The 16,778-nt window shown below is 40.9% G+C and overlaps 1 protein-coding gene across 2 annotated transcripts in view; it reads left to right on the top strand.

Moving 5' to 3' along the window:
* The window catches only part of LOC121886754 (vasorin-like), a 38,267-nt gene extending 21,706 nt beyond the window's left edge, over positions 1 to 16,561 (top strand). The window contains exons 2-3 of one of the 2 annotated variants that reach the window (XM_042396998.1): positions 10,210 to 10,256; positions 12,603 to 16,561. In XM_042396998.1, the coding sequence (XP_042252932.1) occupies positions 10,245 to 10,256; positions 12,603 to 14,750 (2,160 nt within the window). In that variant the 5' untranslated portion in view covers positions 10,210 to 10,244 and the 3' untranslated portion in view covers positions 14,751 to 16,561. The remainder of the gene's footprint in view (positions 1 to 10,209; positions 10,257 to 12,602) is intronic. The other variant, XM_042397005.1, reaches the window with a different exon arrangement.
* The last annotated feature ends 217 nt before the right edge of the window (positions 16,562 to 16,778 follow it).

The following is a 16,778-nucleotide window of genomic DNA, read 5'->3' as shown; positions in this document are numbered from 1 at the left end:
CTTCTTTGAGTGTCTGTCGCTATCTCAGCTTCAGGCTAGATGCCGTCTCCAGATGTAAACAGCTCATTAAAATGAGCGACAAGTGATGGCAGGGCAAGACCTGACAGATCTGAGGGGGATGAGGGAGGAGGGAGGGACTAATAATACACTTGACTGCTTCAAGGTGAAAAGGTTGCTTATTAGTTTGTAGCTGTAAGACTTTCATCCTAGAAAAATCAGCTTAAGCTAACACGAAATAGTCATTAACTGTACTTTAAATGAGTCGTAGAACTTGTTGTGTGAAGCTGTCTTAGGTTTTGTCCATAAATGTCAGACGTCATGTACTCACTATAATGACCGTAGTCTAGACTTTAAAAAAGACTAGTAACTATAGGATTTGACTTAAGGATTAAGCAAATTTGTACAAGCAGTAAGAGGGGAAGGACAAGAAAAGAGTAGACATGTTTTAGAAGCTTATTTCTATTGCAGTCTGCCCGCTGGCACACCTGTGAAGCTGAGGACAGGTGACATGCTTATTTTCAACTGTTGACAGACAGGACAAGCTCGGAGGCAGGCAAGACACACACACACACACACACACAGAAGTACACACACAAAACCTCCTACATTTATTAATGTTTTGGAACGACTTCTGTAGTTGCTACTGCAGGATGCCTCCGGTAATTGTGCTTGCGGCATGTCATTGCTGGCATACGCCCTGTTATCACGCCAGTGAAAAAACCGGTGTCACCTAAAAGCTTCCTGAATCAAGGTGTGTGCCAAACTTTAGCACAGGTAAACATCAAACTAGGCTAATTTCTCTTTCTGGTAGAGATAAGTCGGTGCGTTCTCTACTCTTCCTGCTGTCTCTAGACACACATATTTTTTAACCTTCATGCTTACATTTTTGTGTCCACAGTTTAAGGTAGGCGGCTGCATTTCTATGCACATCAGCATGCACAGGGTTCATGACCTAAAGGCACAGATGCATATTTACGCATGCATGCACACACATATGTATGTACTTCTAAACGTGTGAGGATCCTCAGTGGCATAATTCAGTACTTCCCAACCTTAACCTCTAATCTATCCATTTATCCTGCCAACTTAGGCCAATGCGCCTTGATACAGAGAGAGAAAGAGAGAGAGAGAGAGATACAGAGTGCACCGGAGAGAGACAACAAGGTGATATGACAGGGAGTGAATTGTAAAATGCAGCACAGACTGCTCTAATATCAAGGTATTTACCCCCCAAATGCTGTACTCATTCCTCCTTTTCATACTGACCATTAGAGGATCCACTCCAAATGCGCTTTCAATGTAAATGACAAAGTCCACTGTCCTCGTCTTAAGAAAAATGTGTTTAAACGTTTATCTGGAGATGATGTGAGGCTTCAGCTGTCTGAGTTAGTCAAATAAAGTTGATATTTTCCACAGTTGTGTCTTGACGCACAATGTCTTCCTGTTCAGCTGTGATGGAGGGATCGTAACAGAAGGAGGGAATTTGGCACTAAGAAGACAGTTACTTTGAAAGATATGGACTTATTTTGACTAAATTGGATGGCCTCATATTAGTTTCAAATGAACCTTTTTACATTTTTGTGCAGAAGGAGGACTTTCACTTACATTGAAAGTGGATTTCTTAACAGCCAGTATGAACAGGAGGAATGATTCTAGCAAGAAACTTTCGAAATGTTCGTTTGGGCACCTGACTATTGTTTTAGGACGTACATTAAAAATGGTGAACCTGTCCTTTACCTCTAACACCAACTTAAATCGGACCACACTGCAGTTCCGTTTAGAAATACTTCAGCAGGAAATCTAAATCTGTTTTAAAAATCTGTCTGTTGACTTTTGCCCACACTTGATCTGGTATTTTACTGTGAAAGAGCTTGAATCCCCTTACAGCAATGTTTCCTGAGCCCACAGAGGAAAATCGAGGTCTGACAAACAACAGCAGCAGCAGCACACCTAAATAATACTCTGCATTGTCATCATAGCAGCAGCGGCATAGCTGGCATCTGTGCCATACCTGAGTCAGACACCAAAACACCCAGGCGTCGCCGTGGGCCAAACCATCCACTGAGCTGGCCAAGGTTGTTATCAAATGATCAGTGATTATTAGACAGAAATCCAGTTTGGCTGGTACTATCATGTCATTTTATACCGTATGATTATCTCCTCACCAGTGATTTAACTACTGGGAGTAACCAGGTTAAACAGTAGTTACTAAGTGCTGATAGTATGCCCGCCCGCACTAACCTTCCGGTCTTGTGTAACAACAGATATGGACGTCTTTTTTTTTTTTTAATTAGGAGATATTTTGTGATGTTCTGTTATTTTTATACTGTTCAGATATCGGATGTCTATGGTCAAAGTTCTAAAACTTGAGATGAATGAATGTGAAAATGTTCCCTGCACATCAAAAGTCCAGGCTTCAGCCTTCTCTGAACGCTTTGTCTGCACTGTTTTTTTTTTTTTTTTACTTTCCCGACGTCAACTTGTCGTGCATGCCCACAAACGGCCATCCGTTGGTAGCCTTTGTTGCTAAGGTTGTTCATTGTTTGTTTGAACATGTACCGATTTATTTGAGATGTTTCCATTTAGAGAAAAAAAATAAGAAAAACAGGTGAAATCCCACAACTACTGTTTATTTACGTGGCCTCCAGAAACTGAAGAATTTTGCCGAGGGGCAGCTTCCAGGAGCTAACCAATCAGAACAGACGGGGCTCACTGGGAGAAGGGCCTTAAAGAGACAGGAGCTAAAATGTCCTGTTTCAGACATGGGCTGAACTACGGGGCTGCATAAAGGACCAGATAAGATAAATAAGGAGTTTTTTTTAACTGTAAATCATACAAAAATATTCCAGTAGAGCCACAGAATAAAAATATAGACCTGGAAATGTGCATGATATGCCCCCTTTAAATCTATGCCTGCTTATTGCACTTCTGCTCCAACAAGAAGTGGAATCGACTTTAACATTTAAGCATCGTGCTCTATTCATTCAGTTCAAATAACAAAGAGTAGTGGGTAACTGGTTGTCCAGGGTGTCAGTGCTTTTGCTTTATTGTATTACACGACTCACCTGTTGTAACATTCTTGAGCCAGACACTGGATCCCTAACTGACCCTGACCTCTGACTTCTGACTTCCACATGGAGGCTAAAAAAGCTTTGTGCTGTTTGTGAAGCCACCGATGCCTTTATGACAAAGAAGTTGTCAGTTCATACATTTTCCAACAAGCTGCTGGTTACTCCTGCAACAAAAGTGGAGAGGCGGCAGAGACAGAGAGAGGGACAGAGCACCAGAAGTCAGTAGAGAAAGTTAAGAAAAAGGTACAAGAGGACTGGTGAAGAAGAAGAAAAATCCAGCGGGTAAGAAAAGATGTGACTCAAATCAGATTTGAATCGATCAGCTGATAAAAGCTTAAAGAGGGAGGTTTTAGTTTCAAATAACAGAAGGAGATGGACCATGTTATTAATTTGTCCCAGAGGTGACTAGTCATGCTCCCTTTGTGTGTTTGTGTGTGTGAGTGCACAGTCGTGTGTATGATGACTGAATGACAGAGAGGAATAGATGAGATCAAGCTTCTAATCCTGCTGGAGGGAGAGAAAGAGGGGATCGTGTTCTGTGTATGTACTTGAGTGTTTATGCAAATACTCAGTATGTGTTTGAGTGTTTTTTTTCTTTTACACACTCTGTTGTGTTTGGTGGCATATCTATGTACCGCTTTTGTGAGTCAAGAAGCAGTTTGGCTTTTTTCCGCCTCACTGCAGGCATACAGTTGGTTCACTGTCATCCAGGGTGAAGATCACAGCAGCCATAAACACGATGACCTGCAAAATATAACTAAATCAATCATCATCATCCTAATATAGAGTAAATCACAGTTGTCACTTCCCAGTCTAGACAACAGTTGTCACCACCAAGGTGTTAACTACACAGAGGATGACTAAGTTGCTGTGGATGTCTCACAGTCTCTGTTTAGTTTACATCATAAAACTTGGCTACATTCACAGTAAACAGCTCATTTTTTTGGATGGAGACTTGGAAGCAAAGACTAACAGCAATGACTTTTGAGAACATTTGTGCACTGACTTCAGTGGAAACTAGCGAAACGATGTCTGCACAACCTCAACTTTATTGTTTCCTATTAGGGTCATTTACCCTTTTGCTTGATGTACTATATGTCTTCCAGTTGTCATTGGCTACTGTTTGGCAACAGTTGCCACTTTGAATGTCTGTGTTATTGTCTGGCTCCACATTATTTTAGTCCATTAGTAGGTATGCACTGTGTGCTGAACGACTGAAACTGAGCCACAGGACTTGATCATCAACAAGTTATCGCCCACAACAACAGCACCGCGTCACAAAATCATCCAAAAAAAATAAAAATACTGAAAATTCTTTTCAAAGAGACCACTGTGTTGGCAAAGCACGAGTGCTGATGTGGAGACCTCGGGCAACAAATCTCAGGGTCATCCAGAAGAAAAAATTTACTCTCTTAGTCACTGTGTTTTCCAATTACATAAGTGCAACAACTCATTCTAAGTAGATTACTTTGCAATGTGTATAGTGTAATTGCTGGCAATACTGACAATAGCTGTGCCAGAGAATAAAATGATTTTCACTGTAATAACTTTCCACAGTTGTAAAATCCCAACTAGTGGTATTATAAATAGGTTTGCAGTGTTTTGGCATCTGATAAGCCATCAGACTCATGGATGTATTACTGAAACTGAACTTCCTGGATTGTATTACCTTTTCTCTGTGGTACCTGAAACAACATGCTCACTCCAATGCAGCCCCTTATGCTTTCTTTTTTTTAAGTTTTTTTTAATACAGTGCTGTTTCTGTTCTGAATGTGGTCTTAGACTCCCTGAGCTTTATTCTAGTACATGTAATTGTTATCCTTTTTTAAGGACTGTATTGTAGTATGTATTGTTATTATTCTCATTTAGAATAAAGGGGAGATTGTGGTGTGCTGAGGCTGCACTGCCCAGGATTACATATGATGGAGATTTGCTGAAGTGTGCAGAAGTTAAAGTCATATTTGCCACATTGTATTTTTCACAGTTCAATAATTTAGTTTAACACCTGTAGGAATGAACCAAGTGATGAAAAAGTTTGATCTACACCAAATGAAAATAAATGTAAAAGCAACCATTGAGACATTAAGTGTGTGTGTGTGTGTGTTTGGGTTTTATGCGTTTTATAATACCCTTACACATGCTCATTTGTGCATGTACACACACACTCGGGCTGCAGATATTCATACACTTCGTGTTAAGAGTTTTAGAAACATTGAAGTCGTTAAACTGATTTTACTGGTAAGCTTTTCAGGCATGAGGTAACAGGATATTCCACTTTGGGGAGTTTCGGGGGTGTGGGAGTTGAGGTAAGGTTTGTACCACTAACTCACGTCCCCTTTTTTTCTCCATGAAAATGAGGTAATCTCCCTGTAGACCGACTTCCTAATACAATTTACGATCCCCTCTCCGCTTCTTTGTACATTAATTCCTGACTCTCCGGTTCCTCCCCCTCCCTCCCTCCCCCCTTCACCTCTCTTAAAGTCCCTCTAAATCCTTCCTCACACTTTTTACTTAAAGTGGTAATCCTCAAAATCTTAACTAGTTAATTTTGCCTTCATCTGTAATTTCTACTGTCATGTTTTCAGTCCCAGTACATCCTTTTCCTTGAATTTTCTATTAATGAAGTCTTACTTTCTGTAGGTTGTGCTATTCATTGAAAAATGGTTACAACTGATCCAACAGATCCCAAATCTCTGCACCCTTTTTGGTGTTTATTGCAGTCATTGTGGTCATTTTTATCATCAGTATTTCCAGTTTAACTTTGTGACTTATCTGATCTTCACAACTTCTAAAGTGATTGTACATCACTAAACTAATATAAATATTAATAGTTCATCTTTAGTAAATAACAAGTACAACTATGCAGGAAATGCATTTTGCCAGAGGCCTAGGGCTAAGTGTGTTGTTTTCACAGTTGAACTTGTTACTTAAAGGTACCCTGCAGAGTTTCTGACCACTAACAGTGCTGTGGAGCAATGTTTTTAAGAGTGGATCCATATTTTGTTAGTTTTGGTGCATACACATAAGGATGCACATGCACAAGCAAGCGGATGACATGATACAAATTCCTGCCAGTAGTTTCACACTATTTCACTGATCTACAGGTGGTGGTAATGTTTACAAATGTTTTATGATGAAGGAAATGCATTCAACACATTTGTTACACCTCAAGGATACACACAATGCGTTTTGGTGAATAACACTGGATATAAAGATAGAAAACTCCACAGGGCACCTTTAAAAAAACGAAACTATTGAGCAATGTTTATACTAGCCTCCTGTTGTACGATTGTTCACATTTGACTTCATCATATATGATTCATGCTTTCATCAGCACCGGGGAAGATCTTTTGAACGTGGTGCATGGAGCCCTCCTACTGTTTTTGAACATTTTTAAGGATAATTCTGCTTTATTACATCTTGGGTTGATTGCAACAGTTATAATATTGCACTCACCAAAATAATTGCTGAGATGTGGGAATATAGTGACATCACAGTTGATTGAGCAAGAAACATACGTCAGACATTCGTGTTGTAAAGCAAAGTTTCGCCAGATGTTTTTAACCATGATTTTTGGAGGTAAAACTAAAAGTTAGGTCAAAGTTGAATTGGGTGATCGGCCTGTAAACTGTGATGGACATTGGGTCATTATTTCACATATGTAAGTTTGGATACCCTGGGGGTTTGTGTACAACCTGTGTGATTGCTCATGTTTCTTGCCCCATCTGACATATTTCCAGCCATTCCCAGATCTCAACAATTAACTCGGTGAGTATTACCCATAAGAAAAATGTTTAAACCTATGAAAATAAGATCTAAGTTCTGATAAACCAGAATTATCCTTTAATTCTTCTTGAGTGATATGTATAAGTCGAGTTCTACTTGAACAGGACTTTCTATGATTCCCTGCACTTCACGTTGAGAGAACATACAACATTGTTATATCTGGCTTCTGTCATGCACTTTAAGTTTAGAGGAGTCAGGCTTTGTTTACAGCAGATTTTGGATGAATGGAGTCAGTCATCAGCTACCAGCTATTAAAACACCACATTTCTCTCTCTCTCTCTTTCATTTGTGTCCTTTTCCCTCTCAGTTTACCTCTCTCACTCATTGCTCTACCTTTCTCTTATCATGGGGGAGGACAAAGGTTTATGTGGGCCTTTCATTCTGTCTCACAGTGAGAGATGGCTGCAGTGTATTGTGGGTAACAGAATCCAGCTGTGTTGTAGACTCTGTCTGTGTGTGTGTATGTGTGTGTGTGTGTGTGTGTGTGTGTGTGTGTGCGTCTGCTGGTGTCAACATGTGAAGTGTTTATGTGTGTGTGTGTGTGTTCATGGCTGCGTGTGTTGTGTCGCTATGCAGGTCTTGGGTGCGTGTTGACCTGTTTCATGTCATTTTGACAGCAATGTTTCTCTTTCATCATGCAGCTTTATCTACGTTCATACAAATAGCTGAGGATATACTGCGTGCCATGAGTCTTAACAGCAGAATACTCTGTCAAGTTTAATAAGGAATACATGAAAGAGCAATGAGAACTGGTTTTGCAACACTTAGTTATGTGATTGTATAGTTTGCATGCAGGAAGAAACTGCTCCCTGTGTTTTGATTGCTATGGTTAATATGGTAGATGGCAGATTCTTGGCTTTGTGATGTGGGCAAACAACAGGAGAGGGCCAAGATGTTAAAAAAGGAGAAAAGTACTTAAAATAGGCATGCACAGATTGGGCAGTACATTTTCATTCTTCCCTTCATCTTCAAAATTGTAAGTAACTAATTACATTTACTCTTGTTATTGTACAAAACTCATTTTTTGTGGATTTATGCCTCTAAGTATTTTTTAAAAATCATTAATTTTATTTTTGTATTTCAAGTATTGCACTTCTCTTCATTCAAAGAGAAAATGTCTTTTGTCTCACCCCCATCCGCAGGCAGGTCAGAGGTCAGGTTCAGCTACGAAACAGCAGCCCTGGAGTGTGAAGGGATTCAGTTTCTTACACAGGGATGCTTTAACAGGGCGGATGCTTGCTGTCATGGAGGACTGAATCCTTATCCTCTGTGGTTGAAGGCATTTCTGCCTTACCACCCAGCTGCAAGCCTCCCTGAATGAGGCTTGCAGAGAGGATACAAATGACAAATCCTGTCAGGAGAGTTTACCTACAGTACTATGCATGTCCTAACAGAGGCCTTTTGGAACAGAGAAGCTTCAAGACCACATACACACAGTTTGCTTGGGATTTGAAATGGCAGACAAGCGTTTCATACTATAATATATCCTGAATGGTGTAAAGGAAAGGCCTCAGAACTTTAATTTTTATTTGCAGTAATTGTCAAATGCCTTGCGATGTGCATGATTATTTTCTCTTTTCTCCCTCTTTCTTGACTCTGAAAAACAATTTCTTTTCATTCATTCATATTCCATTCATTCCTCCCCTCCTCTGTCATCAGATTATCCACTCGGCCAATGCGCCAACAGCAACACCCTTAAAGGAATGACAATCAGATCTTATTATAACCATGTTACTGTTCTATAAACAGTACGTGACTGCCCACAGAGACAAAGACAGATCTGGATTCCAGGGCAGAGAGTGTCTTTAAACTTAGACATTTACCTCTCACAAAAGCAGTCATATACCGTGTCATAGCAGTAATTTGTCATCAGTGGAGCATGCTGTGGGATTGCAGACAGTTTCATTGTGTTCATATGTGTGTACGTGTGCATCAAGGTGGGCATTGTTGTCTGTGTTTTAGTGAGAATAATGCTGATGATAACAGCTCGTTTCTTGTTCTTCTGGCTGACAGAGTGGTTTGGTGACTTTACTGACCTAGTGCCAGACATTTTTCCACTTAAGCCGCTTTGCTGTCTCCACTCATTAGTTCATGCAGGGAGTAAAAGTGATATGTTGCTGTTATACCCAAGAGGCAAGACCTTGAGACAGTAATATTTGACCTGTTTTGTTCATATTAACCTTTAATTTAATTTGGGAAAGTTATTTCTGAGTATCAGATGCTGTACATCAAATGTTGAAGTGTTTCACTCTAAAAAGTTTATTAATTATTTTGGCAAGTAAAGCAACGTTGATGCATCTTTAAATTCTTCTGCAGACTCCTGGCGCCAGGTTGTTATTGCGGCATTGCAAGACATACTGTAATAACACAGCACATACTCATAGTGATACATTTTAACACAGGACCATGTCATTGTTTTGTGTCAATGAGTAAGAAATGGCATTTAGCATTCTTATATTGCAAAGTTGTCAGTTATATATTTTTAAATATTTTTTTATTTTTATCTTTTATTAATTACCTCTGCCAAAGAGGCTGTTTTTCAGTCCTGTTAGTGTATTCTTTATGTACCAGAAGATTTCACTGCTTTAAATTATTTGGTTGACAGTGAGCAATGCAATGAGTAAAGGAACACACATGGTGTGGATAGGGCCACCATGTGGCACTTTTATAAAGCACTCTTTGTTTCGGCTAATAACTCCAAAAAAATGATGCATTTTAGGAATTGAAAGCTAAATTTTCTGGATGAAGATGCATTTACTAGTGAAGCTTATGTCCATTTCCACCTAAAAGATTTTCCCGCCATTTTCACGTTTTGGCGAGGGAGATGCTGCACCAACAGGATTCAAACGGAAACCAAGTTGTAATTGGACACGGATTTATAAAACTTAAGAGCCTGTCAAAGATCAGACATCCCTCTGTGGTTTACAACAAGACAGGGCAGATTCATTTTACACACTCAGAACCCATTGTATCCCAACTCATTCTTATGCCACTCATTTGTTAGTGTCAGTATGTTGTGGTGACTATAAATTGAAGAAAAGCATTAGAAACTGAGATCTGGTATTCACAGACCAACCAATTAAAGTGTGGCTCTTTGGTCTATTGTTTAGACTGTCATGTGACTAACTGGATACAGGTTTGAACTTTTTCAAGTGTCCTTGAGCAAGACACTGAAACTCCACCACAATAGTGTCAGCTTCTGGTATATATTAGCTGCTGTTGAAATCCCAAGTTTGGTTCTTCAAATGCCAAATTAAAAAAAAAGTTAGATCTAGTGTTTACCACTAGAATATCAGCACTCTTTCTCTAAACAGTCAGTTCTTTAACCTATCTGTGTCTCCTTCTTCTGCAGCCTCCTGTCCTTTCTTCTCTCAGCGCTTGATATACATGCATTTTAAGGTAATATTACAAATTCCTGCCATGCTGACAGGCTTTGCCTTCACTCACCGTATGTTATAAGGAAAGGGGGATAAATGGAGGAGACAGAGGGCAGGGGGGGAACGGAGGCATGGAGCCAGAGGTGCGCTCCTGACTTAAATGAAACATCTTAGGTTTCTCCTCAACTTCCACCCCATGAGTCTTGCACAGGGCAGCGAGGAGAGAGGAGTGCAAGAGTTTACTGACTCAAAAAAGGTCAGGGGAGAGGAAGGAAGAGGGAGGGAGAGAAAGAGGGAAGAAGAAGGGTGATAGAGAGATATGTGCTGCCTTACTTGTGGTCCTGATCCAATACACTATTTGGTCATTCTAACATTACCCCTTTCTTCTGAACAGTTCAGTGTAGATTAGAGATTCATGTAGACTATTTTTTACTCCATGGTACATACTAGATATTATAGTTTTCAAATGTATTTTGCAAGCTCATGAGAAATTATATATGAGCCCTCTTTTGTTTATAGTACCATATTTATGTGGATTGATTCCAGCATATTTCCATTTTATATCATTTATTTTATTCCGCAAAATTTAATTTCCAAATCCCTTCAGTTCCATTTGTAATTATATTTTCCTCTTCCTTTTTATCTTTTACCCTTTCCTCCCTTTGACTATTGCCAGGGTTTCTCTCAAGTTTCAGTCTTTGTGACTCTTGGACAGCTTCTCACTATGCAAACCCATCCAAAATGAGCCTGATCAAATCAAACAAGTTTGAAAAAAATCTTTCTTGGCTCCAACTGGTCTGAAGTTCCAAGGTCACAGTCTCCAGACTTGATCCTGTCACACTACTGAATGAATTTGAATGACAAAAAAATCCCATTCTAGCTGAGGCTGAATCACAGCCTACATCTAAAATAGAGTCCTTGAGTCAGACTCCAGTGAAACACAAGTCAAATGTACATTACTTATACAATATTGTATATCTGCATATACACAAAGGCTACTGTATATGGACCTTATATGACAGTGAGAGAACAGTCAATACAGAATTAGGGAAGGATATGAGAGTTGGATTGTTCATCTTTTTGCACAGTGAAATGATTCAAAAATTTACTACACTAAGGAGGCACTACTCCTGCTGTAACCCAAGGCAGTGAATCTAAACACGAGTCTCTTGAACCCTATTTTTTTTCTTTTGGGCATCTGCATACAAAAAACCTTTCTTTCAAACCCCATTAGAGAAGAAGTGAAGAAGTCTAAGGTTTGATCCACACTTTAGCACAAACTTATTCCTTTGTACAGCTTTGTTTGGGCAGTTGGACTGTTTCACAAGGTTTTGGACAAACCTTGGGCTGTATTCATGACTCTTTGCCTTCTGTCAAAATCTTATGGTGGCAATTTATATGTGCGTGATGTCATTCAGTCAGTTTCAACACTGACTAGCTAAGAGTGAGATTTTGAGTTTCATTATTTCTTAGCACTTACAGGTCTGATTTTTAAAGTTGATGGATTGTTTGTCATTGCATGGTCACCCTACTCCATTTATCATCTCTGTCTAATACACACATACAAAGTCAACAGTTGCTGTTGCTCCCCAATTTCCTGCAGTCCTGTATGTGGCACCCATGTTTTTGGTAACACTATTCGGCAAATATGTCAGAAGATGTGATTGAGTGTGTGTGTGTGTGTGTGTGTGTGTGTGTGTGTGTGTGTGTGTGTGTGTGTGTATTCACACTCACAGCATATTTGCCTTTCATATGTTTGTATGTAGTAGCAGTGTGGCTGCTGATGTCCAGCTGCATTACGACAGACTCAGTTTCACGGGCTAAGGACTGTGTCATAAACACAGGGATGAGGCTGAATGGGTTTCTCACTTACCCCAGGAGGGGTCACCCTGGGTGGGCTGTGTTAACCTTGTGCCTTGGCCTCTGGGTCCTGATCCCTTGGGTGTCTACTAATTAAGGATATAAAACAAATTCACTATAATGGAACAGTCAGTGTTTCTGTTTGTATGGGTGCATGTGTGTGCAGGGAAGCAGGGTTTAGTTGATTGAGTTAAAGTGTTCTTGTGTCCATTGTATTGTACTTTATGTCTTTGTGCTTGAATGATTTAATGTCAGTGCATGTATCTTTGTGGATCAAGACAAAGGGATAGAGAAAAATTCCCCTGGCATTTATTTACAAGCAAATAGAATTAGGCTTTAGGAATTAGATTGTGAAAAGACTTACATAACTTCTATTTATTCATCAGTAACTGAAGAGTCTATTTTACACTTCAACTGTTACTGTAAAGTCTCACTCTTAACTATGGCCAGCTTATTAAGCAAATGGTGATTAACACTGACCATTTTCTCTCTCTCTTATGTCTTTCAGAGTTTCAGGCCCGACATCACCATGCTGACTTATATCCTTCTCTTCTTTGCCTCATCTGGTCTGGTGTCATCCTTTGAGTGCCCAGCAGACTGTTCCTGTCAACCCCAGGACTCAATATTCTGTATTCAGCGACGGTCCAGCACTGTGCCCCGCGTCCCCACCAGCACCCGAAATCTCTACATCTTCCAAAATGGCATTGATACTTTGGCCCAAGATGACTTCAGAGGTCTGGGGGAGTTGGAGTTGTTAGATCTGAGCCAGAATGAGCTGGCAGAGGTTCCAGATGGTGTGTTTGAGATGCTGTCAAAGCTGAAGAACTTAGACCTGTCATCTAACCACATCACCCATATTTCCAAAGAAAGTTTTTCTGGATTGGTCCAACTGGAGAGGCTGTATCTCCATGCAAATCGCATCCAGAGCATCCATATGGAAGCTTTTGATGGCTTAGAGATGCTACTGGAACTCAAGCTCCAAGGGAACCAGCTCACCTCACTGCCATCTCTTAATTTCCCCAATCTTCTGCTTCTAGATCTCAGCAACAATAACATCCCAACCCTGGGACCATCAGACCTCCAGACTCCCCACTTGGAAGCCCTTAAGGTGGCCTCTTTGGGGCTTATCTCTGTGAATGAGGATCTCATAGCCTCCCTGGGGAACCTCCATGACCTCGACATCTCCAACAACCAGTTAACTGAGGTGCCTCAGGCCCTAAAGCAGGACTCCCTCAAGGGATTGATCAAGCTTAGCCTGGCTGCCAACTCGTTGGGTGAGCTCAAGAAGGAGGACTTCCAGAAACTGAATGGGCTCCAAGAGCTGGACCTCAGTGGACTTAATCTCCAGGGATTTCCTCACGGTTTCTTCCAGACCTTCCCCAGATTGACACTTCTGACAGCAGCTGAGAACCCATTCAATTGCTTGTGTCCATTAGCCTGGTTCCCTGTCTGGCTAAAAGAGAGGAGTGTGAATCTTGGGAGACCTGAGGAAACTAGATGCCACTTCCCCCTAGTTAATGCTGGGAAGAAGCTTTCAGCACTGGAGCACAAAGACTTTGGGTGTCCACCTACCACAACATTGATGATTGCCTCCCCCATTGGGAGTACTCCTGTTCCCCAGATGCCAACCACATCTCCAGAAGCCACACATACCAATGCCATTCCTCCTCCACCTCCACCCAGTGAGGAAACCCTCTCCTCAGAAACAGACAGCTACCCCCTTCCACCAGAACCTCCAGTTTCCCCTAGCTCTACCAGTGGGGAATATGAGCAGCACATCTGTCCAGCAAACATCTGTCTCAATGGGGGCACTTGTAATTTTGACCCGTTGGGGCAACTGGGCTGCCTGTGTCCCTCAGGAACCTCGGGCCTATACTGTGAAAATGTGGATGAGGTTCCTGAGCCACCAAAACCTTCAGCAACAGAAGTGTCTGTGGTCGCCCCTGAGATACCTGCTGAGCTTGATGCCATCAGCTCACGCCAGGTGACCTCCACATCTATCCTTCTTGACTTGCACCGCTTCATCGAGACACGGCCACACATCCGTGGCATCAGGCTGACCTACCGTAACCTCTCAGGCCCTGACCGCCGTCCCATTATTCTGAGTGTGCCGGCATCCTACCCTGAGTATACTTTGCGTGGTTTGAGACCTAACTGCACCTATTCAGTCTGTGCCACTCCCCTGGGTGAGAGAATGAATTCAAGGGTCAACAGCTCTGTAGAAACTGGGTCATGTACAGAGGCTCGCACCGCAGGGGTTCCACTGACATCCTCAGAGCCCAGGGTGGAGACACAGAGCCAGCTCACATACACTCTCATACCCGCCCTGGCTGCCCTGGCACTGGTGCTGGGGTTGGCTGTGGTGGTTGGTACAATCATCTGTTTGCGTAAGAGGAGGCAGGCCAAGGCAGGAATGGAACTGGAGCTGGGCCCTGCTGATCCTGATCCCATGGAACTGGAGGGGGTCAAGGCCTGCCTGGAGAACGGGGGAAATGGTACGCTACCCCACAAACAGCCTGAGATTGATCGTTGTCATACTCCTCAGCCACCTCCATCCTTGCAACAAAATGGGGGTTTGGACTATGAAGTACCTTTGATGCAAGGACATTGCCCATCAAATAATAATCTAGCATCCCTAAAGCCATCTTATTTCTAAGATGCAATAAAATACAAACACTTGGAAAGATTTTGGAGCGAGTGGGCTTGCCCATCGAGACTTGTGAGATCCTGTTGTGGCTCATTTGGTGGTTAAAAATCAAATTTTCATTCCAATTTCAGATATCCATAATTTGAAAAGTGGCACTTATTATCCTTTATTGTCCAAATGACATGACTACAGACTGGATCATCTATTTTAGAGATACTGAATGATGAATTTAAGATTACAGCATATTGGAAATGTGCTACCACTGTGGGACAGTGAACAGGATATGGTTTAAAGTCATCCAGCAGAGTTTGATGGTGGTGAAACCTAACCAAGTGATTAAACTAAGTGCAATCGACTAGAAGGGTCTTAGTAGCAGACTGATAACGAAAGTGCCTTTTTGCATTGACACAACTGTAACTGATGGCTCATTTTTAAAAGGATTCTTTGTTTATATAAAAGAAACTATTTGAATGAGCTATAATCCTGTTGCTGGATTTGGAAGATACTGCGTTTGGTCTACAGAACTGGAGGAAATGACAGTGATATAAATGAAAACAGTGATGCAGATGTAGACTCGTCTTGACCACACGTCCTGGTACAAAATTGGATTTCAAACAACTCCAGCTGCTCCACGGGGATTATAAAAAGAACTTGCACTGAAGGGAGATATTCCTTTTCCTTTCCAGTGTCACAGTCACGAACTGCTACAAGACTGATGGTCACATGAGAAAATGCAATAACAAAAAAAATTGAAAATACTAGTAGAAAAAGAAAAAGCTAATAGGTTGATAACCATAAAAGCTGTCTAAACTCCATATTTTGTTGTTGACATTATCTAATCTGAAACAAAACTTCAGGTTTCTACACATACGGATTTGGATTCTTCTCTGTCAACAGATCTATCAATAATTCTCTCCACACATCCGAAAGCTTTTGGCTCCATGGGAGATAAATTTGCTGTGAAAGATAAATGGACTGAATGAAGAGCCATTGAGAAAAGACTTTGCCTGCATTGTTCTGTGCCGTGACAGGAAGGCTGTTATGTTTAGCTGATTTTATGATATTCTGTTTTTGCCATGTGTTTTTGTATTTTTTATCATGTTTTTTTGCTGTTGATGTCCATTCAGTATTGCTATTGTTGTGAGTTGAAACATTATTAATTGTTCTCCCTTGAAAAATCCTGCTTAATTCATTATGGATTCCATAATTTTAGCATTTTATGTTACATGTAGCTGAAACTTTCCAGAGCTCCTTGCAGTGAATGCTGAAGTAAATACTAGCTTAAGTTCTTAGTAGATCTAAACTAAAAGCAACCAACAGTAAAGAAATATCCATTAAAAAGTTTTAATTAAGATATTAAATTAAAACAAGGTGATTTTAACATGTTGAGGTTCCCCAAAATAGGTCTGGGGAACTCACCAACTGAATGTAATTGTAAAGTGTCAGATACTTTATTCTCTCTGCCAAGTCTGCCAACGCTCCATAAAGACATGGTTAAGACAAGCCTCAGACTGTTTTTGACCGCCAAAGCTTCAAAATCTGTGTTCAAAGGACTTTTGCCACAGAGCCCACTCTTATAAAGCTGCACACGCGTCCCGAGAAAAGCAATTTCAAAGTGCTTTGAGGTATATTGCTGAGTGTCAGTGAGTTTTAGGTACTTGTTTCTTCTCAGCACTGCTGACCATATCCTTTCTGATATAAGGTCTAGACAGTGCCCCCCTGTAGCTTTTAGTTCTTTCACACCCTATCCTCTCTGCCCCACCCCACCCCCACTTCATGCATCAAGTGTGTTTTTGGTCAACAACAATTATTGGCTTGTGCTTGTTTACAGCCAACCAGACTATGAAATGTACAGACTAAATGCACCGTTGTGATGTATTTATTCTCTTTTTCCTGTCTGGAGCTGGGAATATCACAAGCTTTTAGTGCTACTTTTCTTTTTTATATCTTTTCCGTTCATGAGAAAGAATCTTAAACAGCAAAGTATTTACGGAGACGTGCCTTAGGAACATTGGTATCAAGGCTTGCTGACATCTT

This window comes from Thunnus maccoyii, chromosome 2 (assembly GCF_910596095.1).
Source record: "Thunnus maccoyii chromosome 2, fThuMac1.1, whole genome shotgun sequence".
Classification (NCBI taxonomy): domain Eukaryota; kingdom Metazoa; phylum Chordata; class Actinopteri; order Scombriformes; family Scombridae; genus Thunnus; species Thunnus maccoyii.
This window is presented reverse-complemented; position numbering and strand designations above follow the sequence as displayed.